Source organism: Pantherophis guttatus, chromosome 6 (genome assembly GCF_059756535.1).
Source record: "Pantherophis guttatus breed Tessera chromosome 6, ASM5975653v1, whole genome shotgun sequence".
NCBI classification, from domain to species: Eukaryota; Metazoa; Chordata; class Lepidosauria; order Squamata; family Colubridae; genus Pantherophis; species Pantherophis guttatus.
In genome coordinates, this window is record NC_142068.1 from 62,547,180 (window position 1) to 62,561,940 (window position 14,761).

Genomic DNA, 14,761 nt, shown 5'->3' on the forward strand with positions numbered 1-14,761 from the left:
ATAGAGTTTGGTAGAGTAAAGTTAAGGTAAGTTAAGTAAAGTTAAAGTAAGTTAAGCCACACAATCAAGGACAATATAGAGTTTGGTAGAGTAAAGTTAAGGTAAGGTAACTTAAGAAAGCATTATTAAGATGTTTGGAGTCCAACTTCCAGAATTCCCCAGCCAGCACTTCTGTAGACTATAGACAATAGCATAAAGGAAAACAAGATTGCACTCTGGTCTATTCTTGGGCAAGACACCAATGGAATAAAAGACAGGCGCAATGTGTTGCTATAAGGCAGTATTTCGTTTTGTTTTTTCACCTGTATCTCAATCCTGGTTCCAAACTTCCTCAAAGGTATTAACACAAACACTTTTATGTGGTATAGGTTTTTCATTTGTAACAAGATTGTGAGGTCTCTCTGTGATCTTGTTGTTTCCTTAGTTCATTGAAAGTTAGGTACAGGCACAGGATAAATATACTAAAGAGTATTACTAAAATAGATACGTATCCTCTCCTTCTTGTATTAAGTATCCTAAACCTCTGTATGAAAACAAACTCCCACAGTGTTCAGGTAGCATTAGATTCCCCTTTGTCTGATTTGAATTGGATTTATATGTACACAAGCGACCTACTGTTAATAAAGTTAAGCCTGTCTAACCCAGCAATAATGACTGTGTTTTCTTTTCAGTAGTCTCCCTACAGTTTATAATATTGATTTTACAGACTTTATATACCAGATTAAGGGTTTTAATTTAGATAGAAATGAAGAGAATGATCTTGCAAAATTTAAGTGTAAAGGTCCCCTGATTTCCACAAAAGAATCAAATATATTTCAGGATCTGCCTGAACAGAATATGTTCATATTTTCCTTGAAAATGAACCAGGAACTTGAAATATAAGTAACTTTGCATGTTGGCATAGGAAGCCAAACTTCCCAATCAAGAAATTGTAGAAATGTATTTATGCTCAAAGGAATTTGCATTTCAATGAACATTTTAAGAAATGAAATATTTCAGGACCAGATAATGCACAAAGTATAACTTAACTTATTGTCAGGTTTCGATGCTATCTCAAAATAAATGAATTTCCAAACTGCCGATCTTTAAGGAAATTTTCTCTTTATTCGAGCACAGCAATCTGATCCTGACTCTTTCGCAGTCAGTACTGACCTTTGCCCCCCAATCCCTCCCTTTCCGATCCCCAATTCTCTGCTTCTCATTGGCTATCTTCCAAGTCACTTTCCTGATTCCTTCTTCGTCAGATCACAGGAATGTCTCCCCCCTCCCCATCTCCGAGGAGACAGAATCTTCAAAGGGATTTAGTAGGCAAAAGTTCAGGCTTCTCCTCTTTTTATTGTATTCAGTGCTGGGACGCTGACATTTATTTTATAAGAAAGTCAGCATATTATAACAGGAAAAAACACAGAAAGTTTCAGCTTCGGTTTAATCAGATTTAAACTGATTTCAGGAAGAAAGTAAAAAAGGATGGGTCAATTTATGTCTGTTCCAGAGCAGTTTTTCATATGCTTAGCTGTATTTCTGCATTAATCTATAATGTTATTTTTAAAAACAATCCATAAATATATTTCTGTCATAACATGTGCATCTCTAAATATATTTTTTCTTTTAACCCTTTAAGTAAAGGGTCCCAATTCACTAACATATGAGAATAGTTCCAACATATTTTGGCCTATGAACTGAAGAGCTGAGGATTTATTATCAATTTTTCTGAAAAATGGAGGATATGAAAACTCTAACAAAAAAATAGGAACTGGGCTCTTCTAAACATTTAAATCTTTTTATCAAACAGCATCCAGAATTCTTTGAAGAACACCATGGCTATCAAATTGGTGTACATATATTGCGTACTCAACTTGTATCAACCCAACATTATACAGTAGGTAATGAACTAAAGGTTCTGTCTTGCAAAGGTCCTACAATCAACATTAAAGTCCTACAACAAATATTAAAGAGCTTTCTATTCAGTATGAATGGACTGACACTCCTCTCCCAATTCAAGCCAGTTTAATGTTAAGTGTTATAACTTGGGGGAAAAAAAACCCTCAAAAAGCAATAAATAAATAAATGGATGTGTATTCGTGAAGATAGCATTGACGGCTGTCTTAAATGCATTTATATTTAATCCTGCTATCATCCCAACTATGTGTCATCTTCCAATTCACCTCCACTGATGGAGCTTCCTCCTCCCTCATTTTTTGCCCTCCCTTGTAAATCCATGTAGCCCTCCACCTCTTACAGGGGTATTAACCAAGCAAACCAGGAATATCAAAAGTGTGTGCATTTGTTCACTAGGGAAGCAGGAGATTCATCTGAGGGACAGTCAGTCTGGTATCACTACCTTCCTGATTAGGCTGAAGCATTAAGGAGGGACTATGCATCTTGATCAGTTAATTAGAAACCTGAGCCTGTAGGAGGCTCACCCTGGTGAGCTGCTTTCTGCTTTCGAACATGCAAAGAAATTGTGGTCCCAGCTGCTGTACACTGGCCCCAATCATTCAAACTAGCCAGCAAGTGAAGCCCTCCTCCCTTCAAACTGCTTATCTTTGATCTCATCAATATCAAACTAGGGATGGCCTCAGTAGGATGGGAAGAAGGCAGCAGGCACCACGGTAGTTAGTGGTGGCATGTGGCTTAGGGCAGGTACCTTAGCTCTGTGCTGTAACACCAGCTTCCAATCTGCAGCTCAACATCAAGGCAGATCTGGGGTTCTGGCCGACTAGCACGTTAATTAGGAGGCTGAAATTATAATATTATGTTAAAGAACAAAGAGTCTCCAAAGGGGGAAGAATATGTGCCGCATATCTGACAAAGATAAATTGGATTATTCAAACTATTCCTGATGAAATGTTACATTTTGCAACTAATTATCAATCTGTTTTATCTCCAGACCAGCTGGGCATTTTTTTTTCCCATGCAGGCAGGACCTGCCTTGTCAATGATCTTAAGATGTCACTGTAGCATTTTACATCTTTTATTTTAAGATTTCAATAACTAGGAAGTAGCTCACGTAATTCACTGCTGAGAAGAAAGGCTAGTTAAGTTCAATTCTTTCCAAGTGATCTTTCTTTTCTACCTTTCTTCTTGTTCTTTTTTTTCCTGCACTTTTCTTTTAGTTTAATTTGTGTTAGTTTTTATAGCATTTGTTAAAAACTTTAATAAAAATGAGTAAAGAAACAAAACAATGTGTTCTTCTAATGAAGTTCTGTGAACTGGGAGTAATGGGGCTTTATTGAAATAAATCTTTAGAAAAAGTTTTGCCATGTAATGTTTAAAGAACTCCCAATGTTTAAAACATTGAGAACATTTTAGTGTATTCTGTCTCATGTTGAAATGAAGTAAGAATGAATAGGTTTGGGGCCAGATTTTGGCACTGTACTTGCACTTTGCTTTCAAACAGATTATTGAACAGATCAGGAAAATCTAGTATTTGGTTCTGAAAAGTTCCATGATGTGAAATATCAGTACAGAATGATACTTAATACTTAGACAATAGAATAGAATAACAGAGTTGGAAGGGAACTTGGAGGTCTTCTAGTCCAACCCCCTGCTTAGGCAGGAAACCCTATACCATTTCAGCAGTGGTGAAATCCAGCTGGTACTATCCAGCTCTGGAGAACCGTTAGTGCCGGTGGCGGGAGGCTCCACCCAGCAGCCCTGACGTCATCATATCCTGTTTTTTACCCTCTGCACGGAGGAGGCATGTGTGTGCATGCTCACATTTGCGGACCGGTAGCGAAGGTAAGTAAATTTCCCCCTGCATTTCAGACAAACAGTTGTCCAATCTCTTCTTAAAAACTTCCAGTGTTGGAGCATTCACAACTTCTGGAGGCAAATTGTTCCACTGATTAATTGTTCTGTCAGGAAATTTCCCCTTAGTTCTAGGTTGCTTCTCTCCTTGATTGGTTAATTGCACCTCATAATATAGATGAAAATATGCAATCTGTGAATATGTTTACATATATTAATTATGTGATTTATAAATAAAAAATACAGTAAATGGTCACCAGCACTATCTTTAATTTTGTTAAAGAAATGATGTTAGAATAAAGATAACTTACTAAATCACCTGTATGGTTTTCTCCCTTCTTCCAGAGTTGCTTAGATACTTGAAAAAAGGAAGACTTCAAGCGCTCTGAAACTTTGAAATACCTAGATCAAAAAACCTGGATCAGTGGTGCTGTTAAAAAACAAACAAATCAGTCAATCCTTAAATGTAGTGATATGCTTTTATGCTTCACCCCAAACAATACGATGGACTTTAAAAGTTTGAAATTTTGAAAGTTTATTAGATTTCTATACCGCCCTTCTCCCAGGGGACTCAGGGCAGTGTACAGCCATATTAAAACACACAAAAGATCTTATGTGAACAGAAGATATTTCTTTTGATAGAAAGGGGTTCTTAATTTCTCTGGATTCTACATGTCATGCTTCTAGTTTTCAGAGATGTATTTTAGAATGAATTTACCTTTCATAGTTTGCCATTGTGGAGGCCAGAATTTTAATAGAGGAATATTATAATTGAAAACCAGTGTACTAAAATAAATTGCTGTAGAAAAATGAGATACAACAATAAACCCTATCATCTATAAATGACACTTTTCAATGTGTAACATGGGTGTAATACTTTTCTTTCAGTTTTCAAGAGCCTGAAATCTAAGAAGGAATCCATATATTTATAAATCCTTGATAGCGCAATGTATTTAAAAACCATATATGCTTAAATAGATCCCTAAATGTTTGAACATTATTAATTATAAAAGTTATTCCATACTTTCATGACTTGACAATGAAACCCAAATGTTTTTTCAGATTTCCTGATTTCGGTATTGTTAACTTTGCTTTTATATTCTCCTTTTACTTTGATGTTAAGGGCAATATAGATGTATAAAAGGCAATATTATTTATAATCAGATTAAATTTAAAAACAAAGTTAATCCTGGAAGTAGTTAAGTTATCCTTTTTTCTTAAACCTTGGTATGGAGGATCAAAATTTTGTTTTTCTTGAGACAAACTCCATTCTTTGCGAGAAGTTTTAAACATGCAGAAATTCTGATGGCTTGTTAATATCACATCACTTTTAATTCTTGCTGCTCATAATTAATTCACCAAGGTAGAACAGCTGGAAATGACAGTCTTATTATATTTTGCATTTGCTGGTTTAAGGATAATTAAACTGACCCAAAATATCTATAGTAGTCGCAAGAATAATATAATTAATCTTTACCAAGGTATGGTACATCAAAAGAAAAATGCAATAATTTTAAAATTATATCCAATTAAATCAGTTCATAGCTAATAGATCTCCCGCTGTTTGGGAAGCATTATGTGCATAATGCAATCATTCCATAGCAACTAATATAAGAAAAAGTCCTATAATTTGTATTAATTATGGCTTTATCTAGATGATGGCATGTGCATTAAGCAGGTATCAAAAATGGACACTCCTGGTTAAAGAATGTTTAAACAGGTAAACAAGGATATGGGTGGGTTATGGTGAGAAGTCTAGAAGGAGGCCCCTATGGTGCACTGGGAGCTCTCCATGGTTTTTATCTCTCTGTCTCTCTACCTGTCTATCTTCCTTCACTCCATTGTGGCCATCATCTTGGGCTTTTTACTACACTCTCTGGCCCTCCTGCAAATTCCCTTGAATCAACCTTCACTCTTGATGCTGACATGTCCATGTCTATGAAGTTTTCTTGTCAACAATAGAGGAGCTCCTAGGAGCTTCTGCTGGGTGAGTTAATGAAAGTCAAGATGGTAGCCAACACAACACAATTGAAAGACATACAAAAGGGGCAGGGCTTTAATCACATGGCCATCTCTGTCAACTTAACTTTTTTTATTCTTCTGACAACACACTTAGGGGATCTCTTTTTGAAATGGATTGGACGAAATAACCTCAAATGAGTCTATGGATGTAGGGTGGGAAATGTAAATATAACATGCTACTCATTCCACATTGCATACATACATACCTATACACATGAATTTTGAGTGTGCTGGTCAATCAGTCAAAATTTTTAAAGAACTTTTGGGCCATTAATAGGACTGCTCAAAAAGCTCAAAATAACTTCTGTTTCCTATTCTTTCCATCCTTCCATTTTCTCTGGGGAAGGAGAAATTTTAGTAAGCAGTGGGAGATGCCTGTGCATGAGAAAAGCTTTTCGTGTCCTCATGCTATTTCTTTGCCTGTCTGAAATAACCTGATGGGCATCTAAACAATTTTGTCATACTGAAAAAAAATGAAACAATCAGAATCAGATCCTGTAGCAGAGACCAACCTAGAGTCTATCGTTGTTCACATGAAATGAAAACAAGAGATTCACAGGATACTGTCCATTGAGTATAATGTGTTTTAATCTATATATATAAAAGCGAAATACCACTCACGCATCATCACAAAATCTCCAGAACCGTAAAGCCTACAAACATGAAATTTGCCACGTATGTTCCTCTTGGCTTCTAGAGGCTCACTAAGAAAGGATTTTTCGAAATGACCATCAGAAGATTAATATTTCCTATATTATTATTAACACGCTTTGATGCTAAGGAGTTCTATTCCCTCTCACCACCTGAAAAGAAATCTGTTCCAAATGCAAAACACAAGCAGAGGAGAGGAGTTTTAGTTTCAGTTTTACTTTCACAGCAGCAAGCAGCTTTACTACAGAACAGTTGAGCTAAGCCACGGCCAGGCTCCTTCCTGTCTCCTTCTTGCCCACTCAGCAAATACTGTTTCATTTTCTAAACAGCCCTCTGATGCTAAGAAGTTCTACTCCCCCTCCCCACCTGAAAAGAAATCTGTTCCAAATGCAAAACACAAGCAGAGGAGAGGAGTGTCAGTTTCAGTTTTACTTTCACAGCAGCAAGCAGGGGATAGGATAGGGGAGGCTTCTGTGAGGCAAGCCTGAGGGAGAGAAAGGGATAGGATAGGGGAGGCTTCTGTGGGGTAAGCCTGAGAGACAGAAGGGGATAGGATAGGGGAGGCTTTTGTGGGGCAAGCCCTAGGGAGAGAAGGGAAGAGGCCAATAATAACTACTTATTAATTTTCATGCTGTAAGTGTCAATTTATCAAGCCCGATCACAGTTTCGTAGCAGAGTACGGGTATTCAGCTAGTTAGAGATAATGAAGACTCAGTACCAAATCTTATTGCAAAAAAAAGAAAAAGAATCTTCATTCCACCAGTTTTCCCAATTAGACTTTGCCAAACAACGGGAAGAGTAAATGCAAATTAGGGGTTTTGTTCATTTAAGCAAACTTGAAAAGTTCTAGAAATCATCTGCCTTCTTTGTTGATCAGTTTTGACATGATTACCAATTGTATCTTGACTCCTTTAGGATCCAGTATGTATTGATTGTTATGGATTGGTCAGGTCCTCATCTTATGACATGTCCTGTATCCTTCTCCATAGCAGTGCCTGCCTTCAGGAGGTCTTCTCCATGATTGATTCTTTTGTGTTCTGTTTTTGTGTTTTTTGTGTTGTCCTTCCATTTTTAAATGTTTTTAATAATTTGTAAACCACCCAGAATGTAAACCACCTAAACTGGATGGCATATAAATCTAATAAATAATAATCAAATTTTTGGCACACTGTTCATAATAGTATAGAAAAAAACAATTTGGACACAGGTAGTAAATTAACTAAATATTGTTATTTCTAAAGTATTTTTCTTGTGGCTGTCATGTTGCATGGACAATTCTACAAATATATGAAAATAGCACAACTGGAAGGTCTGAGAAGAAAGAAAGTTAATGAAGGGAAGGTGTACACAAAGCTTTTCAGCATGAACAAAACGCTTCCTACTGCATCTTCAAGAGGTATAATTACAGCATAGCATACTTTGAATATTTTGACAATCCTTATACTGAATACAAAAGTGAGATTATCCTTGTTTACTTTTAAGTAGGTTCTTAGGTTTTTTTTGCATGTTTTGTCTCCGAAATATAGAAATGCATTTGAATGCATGATAGGGAAAGAGAAAATGAACACAGCTTTTCTACAGTTCTCAATTTGGGAACTATTTCTTAAAATTCTGTCACGCCATGATTTTGCCACTTCAAAGACCACACAATCGTTCTGTTACTATATCACAAGAATGTCAAGATTGTGTCCATGAGTGTAACGGGATTTTCAGACTAATATGGACTTACTGTATACTCTATTGCATAAATTAACTTACCAAGCTACTTCAACCCTATTTATGATGGTTACTAAAGCAGCACTTTTTCTTTTAAAAGAGTATCTACAATGCCATGCTTTACCACAGATTGCTGTTTTCCTCAGGGTGTCCTAGATTTTGACACAAATAAATCTTTCTACTCAAACAGGAGAATCAAAACACAGTTATTCTAAGAACACAGTATTTGGTGGGAAAAGGGGAACCTAAACTTGGAAAGCACCCTGCAGTGTAGAAAAACATAACTTTATTATTTCACCAGTTTTCTCTTACTACAAAAACTCTTTATAGCCCAGTTTTCCTTCTCCTGTGTCCAGATTTTATTAGTTTAGATCATTTTATGCTGGGAAGTCAGCCAGTTAAGACTACAAAGAAGCCATTAATTAGAGAGTTTCTTAGTGAAATTCAGTATATATGAACTAAATAGTATTAACTGACATTGAAGAAATTGTATCATTGAAATATCTATGTTCATATATACTCATATATGTACTACTCTAAATACATCTAAGATTTGTTACAGTATAGTTAATAATATCTCCATAAAATAAACAGATGAAAATATGAAAGAAAAACAATCTTTAGGACATCGTTCCCTTTTGGAATTTGTAATATTTCCCATTATTATATCATATACAATTTTAAATAAATAGGGTTTTGATACAGATTTAAATAAGAGTTAGAGCAATTTCTTCTTTATTTTTTTTTGTCAAGTTCTCTTCATTCTATGTATGTGCCTCTGCCTCTCACTAGAATCTGGATTTTAGTTGAAATAATAACAAAAATAATATAATGTGGATCAAAATGTGTGCCAAAATATTTATTTGTGGCTATGTACTCTTTCTCTCTCTCATCTGTCTATCTATCTGTCTGTCTGTCTATCATCTATCTATCTATCTAACTATCTATCTATCTATCTATCTATCTATCTATCTATCTATTTATCTATCTATCTCTTTTTCTCTCTCTCTACAAGAGGTAAGATAATGATAATCTTTATTGTCATTTTTTACTGTGAGCACAGTGACACACATTAAAAATGAAATTCGGTTGCCTGATCTCAAAAGAAATATATATATATACCTACACTCATACACACACACACACACACACACACACACACACACACACACAAATCACTGTCCATTTTGAATATATAGCAGAAATATTTTCTCTTGCGCACTCACTCACTCTTTTCTTTGGACTATTAACAATTCCTTTTTTTCCCCTGTGAGAAAATTTGGACTGAACATTACTGGTCTATCAAATGTTTTATTCTCAGGAGGAAGCGGAAAAAATTACTTGAAAATGGCTGGAAAAATTGTGGTTCCAGAAGGAGTTTTGTAACGGTGGACTCAAGGTCAGCAAAGTGCTAAATGCTGTTCCCGACTCTTTTCAATCCCTTGGTGAACCAATTCATGCTGCTCTTTGATTAGACCAAACGGAGTTGACTACTCAGAGGACAATGATGCATCTGTTAAATTCATTTATTAAAGCCATCCATTTCTTGTTCTTTGTCCTATGCTTGATTTTTTATTTTATTTTGCTAAATTCTTAAAGCGTGTGTGTGTGTATATATTTGTGTGTGTATATGTGTACTTGTGTATAGAAAAAATCCTTTGAAAAGCATGGAAGAAAATCACAATAAAAGTACAAAATACAGATAAAATTTGTGGATGCCTATTTGTTACATAATCCAGATGTTTGAATGGTGCCAATAAACCAGGGTTTAGGATGAGGAACAGCAAGCTGAGTGCTAGGGCTTTTACAATGTGGGACTAAATTTTAACTAGATATTAAAAATGAGGGTAGAGATTCCTTAAGCATACTTTATTCTCCTTAATGTCTTTTAAAAAGGCTATCTGTGGGTTAACACGGACATCAGTTGACTGTTCATGATAGTACTATGGAAAATTTGGTGTTTCATTAAGATTTTAAAAAATCTTTTCAAGCAAACCCACACCATTGGAATTCCCAGATGGTTTTCCAAACCCAACTACTAATCTACTTTAATCTCTTTAGCATCAGGGATCAAGCAAGGTAAGTTAGATGCTGCCACCTGCTGAGGCCAATCCATTTCTATCCCTAATTATATCTGCAGCATATCCCTGCAGATATAGCAGTGATGTAGAGGCTAACAAATTGCAAAGCAATTGCGACTTCCAAATGTTGAGTATAATCAACTAAATATTGAAATATTCAGACAATTTATAATTGTATGAATAGCTTCTTAAAAATAAAGAGCAGTAATGGGAGAGTGACCTGAAGAATGATGGATGATAAGAGACTTTCCATTTTTCTCTCTTCTGTGATTCACTCCTTGGTTGTCCTTCATCCCAACCATCACCCACCAGTACGGGCTGTTTGCATTGTACTAGTGAAAACTTTCCTCCCAATATAAATAGAAGGAGCAGTGTTCCAGATCTAAACCATTATGCTACTCCTTTTCAAGCAAGCAAGGTCATGGAAAGCAAGCACAGGAAAGAAGAAATAAAAAGACAGCAAAGTGAAAGGTATAAGAGAAGAGAAGATAGGATAGGATCTCTTATAGAGTTTCTTTGGAGAATGTTCCTTAAAAATAAGATTTATGCCTGATAGATCTTTAGTATGCTTAATGTTTTTCAAAATCAATAAATATACAGTTTGTTATATTCATACATTTCTACTGAATGCTAAAAAAAAGTGCCCTTATACAGGTAATCCTCAATTTACAACCACAATTGAGCCCAACATTTCTGTTGCTAAGTATTAGTTAAGTGATTTTTGTCCTATTTTCTTGCCATAGTTGTTAAGTGAATCATTGCAGTTGTTAACTTAGTAACATGGTCATTAAGTGAACCTGGTTTCTTCATTGACTTTGCTTGTCAGAAGGCTGCAAAAGCTGATCATGTGACCTCGGGACACTGCAACCATCATAAATATAAACCACTTGCCAAGAATCTGAATTTTGATCATGTGACCATGGAGATCCTGCAGCGGTCGTAACTGTGAAAAATGTGATAAGTCACTTTTTCCCACTACTGTTGCAACTGTGAACAGTCACTAAATGAACTGTTGTAAGTCGAGGACTACCTGTATACCGTCTGGCAAACATAATCATCTTGGCCTTCAGGAGGAGTCTTAAAACCTGGCCTTGCTGATTGGCCTGGGGTCTCAATGGAAGCTCCCATACTGGAGGTAATTAGTGGATTAAGAGAATGTTCCATCTCCATGCTGTATATTGCCCCTTTGTTAGCTATATTTCTTAATTTTAGCAGTATAATATTTATTGTTTTAATGTTCTGATATTCCTGTTTTAGCTTGCTGTAAACCATATAGAATCACTTAATGTGAGATGGGCAGCATATAAATTTAATAAAAAATAAATAACATAAAGCTTTAATTTCCAGGTTTGGCTTATAGTAACCGTGTTTTCCCGAAAATAAGCCCTCCCCGAAAATAAGCCCTTCCTGAATATATTTAAACGCACGCGCAGCCGGTCCCCGCCATTTCCTCTGGTTAGGGTTAGGCAGACAGAGCTGGAAATCAGGTAAGACGGCAAAAGAAGCCCCGTCTTGCTCCACGTGCCCCAAAATAATAAGACTTCACTGAAAATAATGCCAAGCACTTATTTTGGGGTTCAAAAAAAATATAAGACAGGATCTTATTTTTGGGGAAACACAGTATTTTTTCAGTTTCATTCACTTTTGCTACCATTATTTTTATTAGAGAACCAATAACAACAGTCTCTAGTTGTCAGGCATAGATATTATCCTATATGGTATTGTTGGGATTTTTAGTTAAGCAACATTTGGAATGCCATAATTTTTGCACCTAAACCAGCATATTAAATGTGAAACCTATTTAATGCCAATCTATTACCAGGTTACCAAGATAAATCAAATTTAATAAAAAGCCCCTTTGTCGGCCACTTTGCCTTCTCTATTTGTTATATTAATACTATGACCATTTTTGAAAATGATTATTTTTATATAGCCCAAGAGAACCAGTTGGGTGTAGAGATTAAGGCACCAGTTTAAAAAGCAGGAAAGTATGAGTTCAAGTTCTACCTTAGGCATGAGGGCAACTAGGTGACTTTGGGCCAGTCATTCTCTCTCACCCCAACCCACTTCACGGGTTTGTTGTGGGGAAAATAAGAGGAAAAAGATGTTGGATTTATTCACCACCTTGATTTATTAGTATAAATAATAAAGTTGGTGAATGAATGAATGAATGAATGAATGCTGGGATCCCTAAAATAGGTCACTGTGGAATTATGTTCCTTAATTACTTGCCTATAGAATGATGACTGATTGTAGTATGTTGAATAGAAAAGTAAACCGAGACAAGGACAAGAACTGAATATAAATGAGCAAGATTGGTTGATTACTGGCTAGAATTTATTTATGTATCAAATTTAATCATTTAACTAAAACCATGAGAGAATGTTTTCAAGATTTTACATACAATATAAGCTATTTTACAGGCTCCCTGCTTGGATCCCAAGTCTGTTGTTGAAACTAAATTTTAAGGGATTTCTGGAAAATCAGTAAGGTCGGAATCAATCTCACCTGGGGGGGCATGATGTTTTATAAGGTGGGTGACAGCCTAAAAATGTCTTGCTTCCTGGGTCATGTCAGATGGAACTCCTTAGCAAACTAGACCCATAACATTTCCCTTATGCCAGATTCGGTGGAACGAGAAGAGGGAACTGGGGAGAAGCAGCCCCTCAGATCAAAGAATTCTCAAAAGGAATTTTGAGTACCATTTTATTTTATTTATTTAGTTTGTCAAACATGTACGTGATAACAGGTATAAGTATAAACATGGACATGAGCACATGAAATCAGTACAAATAAATGGGGACAGTAGGACAGGGATGGTAGGCACACTGGTGAGTTTATGCACGCCCCCTTACAGACTCTTAGGAATGGGGTGAGGTACACGGTAGATAGTTTAAAGTTGAAGCTATGGGGGTTTGAGGAAGTAACAATGGAGTCAGGTAGAACATTCCAGGCATTGACCACTCTATTGCTGAAGTCATATTTTCTGCAGTTGAGTTTGGAGTGGTTTACCTTGAGTTTGTATTGATTGTTTGCCTGTGTATTATTGCGGTTGAAGCTGAAGTAGTCATTGACAGGTAGGACGTTGTGGCAGACAATTTTGTGTACTATGCTTAAGTCAGACCATAGGCAGCGTAGTTCAAGGTTGTCCAAGGCCAAAATTTCAATCCTGGTGGCATAAGTTATTCTATTGTGAGAAGAGGAGTGGAGTACTCTTCTCGTGAAATATCTCTGGACCCGCTCAATTGTATTAATGTCCGATATACAGTGTGGATTCCAGGCAGACGAGCTGTATTCGAGGATTGGTCTGGCAAAGGTTTTGTATGCCCTAGTTAGCAGTACAATTTTACCGGAGAAGAAGCTTCGCAAAATTAAGTTAATAATTCTTAATGCCTTCTTGGCAATGCTGTTACAGTGAGCTCTGGGGCTTAGATCGTTTGAGATGAGTACTCCTAGGTCCTTGATAGAGTGAGGGTCATCTATGAGGTTGTATCTGCCCAGCTTGTATTTGGTGTTCTGATTTTTGTTGCCAATGTGTAAGACAGAGCATTTGTTAGTTGAGATTTGGAGTTGCCAATTGCACGACCATTCTGACACATAGTCAAGGTTGCTTTGTAGGGCAGCAGCATTATCGGTGGTGTTAAATAGTTTTACGTCATCAGCAAAGGGTTTTGTTTTTTGAAATTTTGATTCCTTTTCCTCTATGATAGTCCCTTCCCTCTTTTTCTTATCCATATAGTACATTTAAAGTTGTGAAGGAGATGTTTAAATGAAATAATTTGAAACTTATAATAAAGAACATTCTACTGTTCCATGAAGCATCAACAATATAATAAATGGATCTGATATTTATAGTATCAATTGCATATTAAAGTCCTGAATAAAAGGTTCTACACAAAGGTTTGATTCCATCCAAAACCTCCAGAATAGCATGTCCAATAGATTAAGGCCAGACATGGAAGATCTGTGTCATGCTTTATATTTCGATTTGAAGCCTGAAAGACCTGATATTTTGAGTTAATGGTCCCTGTAGTTATCAGTGAACAATATGTATAAACCTGATGACAGAAGTTACTTGATTTGATTAATTAGAAATGGTGTTTTTTCAGTTATAAAATAAGAGCAAAATCTTTTTTTCTTTTCAATCTTCAACGTATATTTTTAAATTCTGGATTTGGCATGATTTAGCCATTTTTCTTCCAACATCAACTATCTGCCAAATTATGTAGTAATTTAGTGCAGAGGTGAATATTTTAATACATGGGAGGAAAATCATTCATGACAATACTTTTCAATTACCTCTGCTCTAGTTACATACTATCCATGTGATTTACTCCCACTACTCATTAGTTAGAGAAGTTCAATAATTGTTTAAAGACACAAATAAGTTAATAACATGAAAATACAATGTGCAATCTTGTTTGCCAATTCTAGCTGATGAAAGGTTAGACCTTTTCTAGCAAATTCAATCCTATTTCTTTTTTTGGTTTTGCTTTAATATTCCCCACAGTACAGAACAATTAACTTTGTGTAAGTGCATA

General features: G+C 35.9%; 1 protein-coding gene across 1 annotated transcript in view; it reads right to left on the minus strand.

The window, feature by feature from the left end:
- LOC148113135 (uncharacterized) overlaps positions 1–14,019 on the minus strand; it is a 31,305-nt gene extending 17,286 nt beyond the window's left edge. The window contains exon 1 of the mRNA XM_087872365.1: positions 13,076–14,019. Within this exon, the coding sequence (XP_087728491.1) occupies positions 13,076–13,964 (889 nt within the window). The 5' untranslated portion in view covers positions 13,965–14,019. The remainder of the gene's footprint in view (positions 1–13,075) is intronic.
- Positions 14,020–14,761: the final 742 nt, after the last annotated feature.